The 3,587-nt window shown below is 50.6% G+C and overlaps 1 protein-coding gene across 1 annotated transcript; it reads left to right on the forward strand.

Annotated features, from left to right (window-relative positions):
• The first annotated feature begins 597 nt into the window (after positions 1 to 597).
• LOC134415124 (epidermal differentiation-specific protein-like) lies at positions 598 to 2,271 on the forward strand. The gene is made up of 2 exons (XM_063150424.1): positions 598 to 691; positions 1,220 to 2,271. The coding sequence occupies exon 2, from the start codon at positions 1,273 to 1,275 to the stop codon at positions 1,801 to 1,803; it is 531 nt and encodes a 176-aa protein (XP_063006494.1). The 5' UTR covers positions 598 to 691; positions 1,220 to 1,272; the 3' UTR covers positions 1,804 to 2,271.
• The last annotated feature ends 1,316 nt before the right edge of the window (positions 2,272 to 3,587 follow it).

Consider the following 3,587-nt stretch of genomic DNA (forward strand, 5'->3'; position numbering starts at 1 on the left):
AGGCTCTGCAGAGGGGTCAGTGGGCTGAGGCCGATGGAATGAGGCTCAGCAAGGCCGAGGGCCGAGTCCTGCCCTGCGGTCACAAAAGCCCCACACGTGACAGACAGCAGCTGCACATGAGCCAGCTGTGCCCAGGTGGCCATGAAGGCCTGTGGCACCTGGCCTGGATCAGCAATGGTTTAGCCAGCAGGATCAGGGCAGGGATTGTCCCCCTGTGCTCAGCACTGCTGAGGCCACACCTCAAGGGCTGGGCCCAGTTCTGGGTCCCTCACTGCAACGAAGACATGGGGGGGCTGGAGTGAGTGCAGAGAAGGGAATTGAGCTGTTGAGGGATTGAAGGAGCTGGGGTTCCTCCAAACAATGTGTTCCAGTTCCTGTGGTTCAGACGGCTTCCGAGCAGGGACAGACATGAAGCCACGTTCTAAGGTTATCAGGTCACTCACACTTCAGTGAACTTTTGAACCAGAGCAATGAGATGTCTGGTTGTAGGGCATCAAGATCAAGATAGAATGCGAATAATTTTAGAACCCTGAGCATGATATCAACCACTCCCAGTTCCTTGGAATTGGGTGATTCACACTTTCACTTCTGTGCCTGTATAAATGGAGGCAGGTGAGACACTCTGCACACACCACAGCCCTGCACTTGAAGAATTGCCCTCAGCTCTCGCAGCCCTGGAGCTGACAGCAAGGTAAGAGGCACCCTTGGCACAGGAGAGCTGGAAGGGCTTCTTGGGCAGCTGCTGTGAAGTGCAGGGCAAGGGCAGGAGGCTTTAGTGCTGGGCTGAGAGCTGCAGCACAGCCGTGAGGCTCTGCTGTGTGCGTGTGCAGAGACTGAAGCCATCTCTCAGGGCATGAGGAGATGGATGGCTGCTGCAGGAGAGACAAACCTGACCCAGGGAAAGCCTGGAGGGGGCCACTGATACACAGTTGTGGGGGGTGACTGGGAGAGTATTTACAGCTTAATCTTGGGTATGTAACTAAACCAACACACACAACTAATTTGAACTGAGTAGTTGTGGGCACATGTCTTGTTTGATGTTTTCCCTCTAAACTGAAATTTCTGTCATGCCCTCACTGCTTTCCTGCTGCTGCTATGTTTCTATTCTGCTAAAAACTTTCTACTTTTCCTTTTCTGCACCACACTTCCCATAATCCTCTGTCTGGAGCAGAAAGCCATCTTACCAGCTCTACTTGTTTTCTGTCTCCCTTTTGTGCAGGCTGCCATCCAGCTCCTATAGCAAGAAATCTGCACCCCAGAAGTCCTGCAGAGATGGGCAAAATCATCATTTATGAGCATGCCAACTTCAAGGGCCTGTCCAAAGAATTCACCACTGACATTTCCAATCTAAAAGATGTAGATTGGAATGATATTGTCTCCTCAGTGAAAGTAATTGGCCAGCCTTGGGTGGCTTATGAGCATGTTGATTACCAGGGTCGGTTTCTGGTGTTTGAGGAGGGAGAATATAGCTTTGTAGGTAATGAGATGAATGACAGGATCAGCTCTCTGCAGGTGATCATTGAAGATCTGTACAATCCCCAGATCACTCTCTATGAACACATTAATTATCAAGGGAAGAGCAGAATAATAAGAGAAGCAACCAACCTGGCTGCAGGATATGACAATGACATCATTTCTTCCCACAAAGTCCAGAGAGGTGTCTGGCTGCTGTGTGAGCACAGCGATGGAAGTGGATTTCAATACCTTGCCCGAGAGCACGAGCACTTTCCAAATTACAAGGCAATCGATTTCAACGACAAGCTTTCCTTCCTGCGCCCCCTGCGCCCTGGCTGTGGCTGTTAGAATGCAAATCCTGCAGCGCTGAGAAAAGATGCAGAAATTTGACACCCGGATCTCCGCCTCTGCTGGTGCTGCCTTTTCCCCCAGTGTCACAGGACCACCGAATGTCAGCGCTCTCTGCTCTGCTGCACTGCAGAGCTGCACTTCTCCATCCTGCCTTGCACGCTGCTCCCACCACACCAATGCAAGAATCATCAGGATTGATCATATGAGAGTGTCCAAGATAGAGGAGGCAATGCCGCATGTGTGAAACCTGTTGTACCCTCAGCTGGCATTCCAGAGTCCTGGGCTGTGGAATGTAGAAGCATTGCAGGTTGTGTGTGTGGCTAAGTGAAACAGAGAGTGTCAGTGCAGAACCAGCATCACTTCTTTTGTAATTTGCATTGCAATGCCCTTGTGGTACTGTGGCCTCTGCCATTGTCTCTAATCCATTTTGTGTTACTGCCATTAAAGAATCCTTTGCAATCAGCATTGGGTCTGTTTTGTGCATCTTTGGAATAGATAAATATTGCTCTTCCATGCTGAGATGTCTCTGTGTATCCAGAGAATGGTCCACACAGTCACTTGCCAACATTTTTCCTGGATGTCTCCTGCAGAATTCTGTTTCCTTCTGGTTTGCCTGCTCATTAACAGTGGGGTCAGGCTTGACTCAAAATGTCTTGGTGAGCATGTAGATCATTGCTGATCCTGGCCAAACTCTCACCTCCAGATTGTACCTGGCTATCACACGCTTGGTTGTATGTCAAGGCAGTGATTGTAGCAATGATGCAGTCTTCCACTGCCCTAAATCTCATCATAAACAGAATGCTTTCACTAATTTGAATTCTATAATGCGAATGGTAAAACCTGTCTTGTTTTTCACACCTGTAATATTCTGATAAGGAATGAGGAATGACAAGGTAGATCAGGACCTGGTGAGTCCTGTGCAAGTTCAGCTGGACGAGCAGAGTCTCAGCCCTCCTGCAGCAGTGCCTGATGAGAGCTGCAGCCCTGAGCTGGGCACTGTGGCAGCTGTCCCATGGCAGCTCTGCCCTGCAGGGTTCCTCTCTCTCTGTGCTGGCCTGCTGTGTGCCCTGATTTCCTTGTCCTGGTCACAGACAGGAGCTGCACTTGGCCTCTTTGAACCACATGAGGTGCTTTATTGCATTAAATAGTTAGTTAGTTGGTTTTGCTCTGGGTGTTGGATAATCTGCACTGATCACATGGTGTTCCCCACTCCTGATGCTTGCTGGTAGTAGTTTGTCCCGGGTTTACTCATCCCCTGGCCCGTTCCTCAATTGTGTCCCATTGGCTGTGGTCCTATTCCTCCATCCCCCATTCCCCCAGGTGTAAAATTCTCCCCTCGTTAGGCATTCCCTCTCTTTTTCTCCTGGGACACCAACTACTCCCCATAAACGATCCCCTGGAGTAATTCCACAGTAAAGCTGTGGGATTATTGGTCCTGAGAGGAGAAGAACTCTTCCAGTCTTTTGCTTTTATCCTTGTAAAGGCTGCCAGGGGCCTGGGTCCAGCATTGGATGGCTCGGGCCCGAATGGCTCTGGGAGAGAGCAGCCAATTTACAATGAGGTGCACACGGTGCCAGTGCTGGAGCTTGCCAAGGGCCCTTTGGATGGTCCCTGAGGATAGTTCTGTCTGTCTGTCTGTCTGTCTGTGTGTGTGTGGCTGCCATGCCCAGCTGGAGCTGTGTTCCCTGTGCTGAGGCTCAGTGCCCCTCTCAGCTCCCTGTGCCTTCCTGCAGCCTCTCTCCTCCTGTTCTCACCCACTGACACAGCCCTGGCCACTTTCC

This window comes from Melospiza melodia, chromosome 2 (assembly GCF_035770615.1).
Source record: "Melospiza melodia melodia isolate bMelMel2 chromosome 2, bMelMel2.pri, whole genome shotgun sequence".
Classification (NCBI taxonomy): domain Eukaryota; kingdom Metazoa; phylum Chordata; class Aves; order Passeriformes; family Passerellidae; genus Melospiza; species Melospiza melodia.

What these genes read in the sequence shown, in the direction of transcription:
- LOC134415124 (XM_063150424.1), top strand. Translation starts at nt 1,273, where the DNA reads ATGGGCAAAATCATCATTTATGAGCATGCCAACTTCAAGGGCCTGTCC.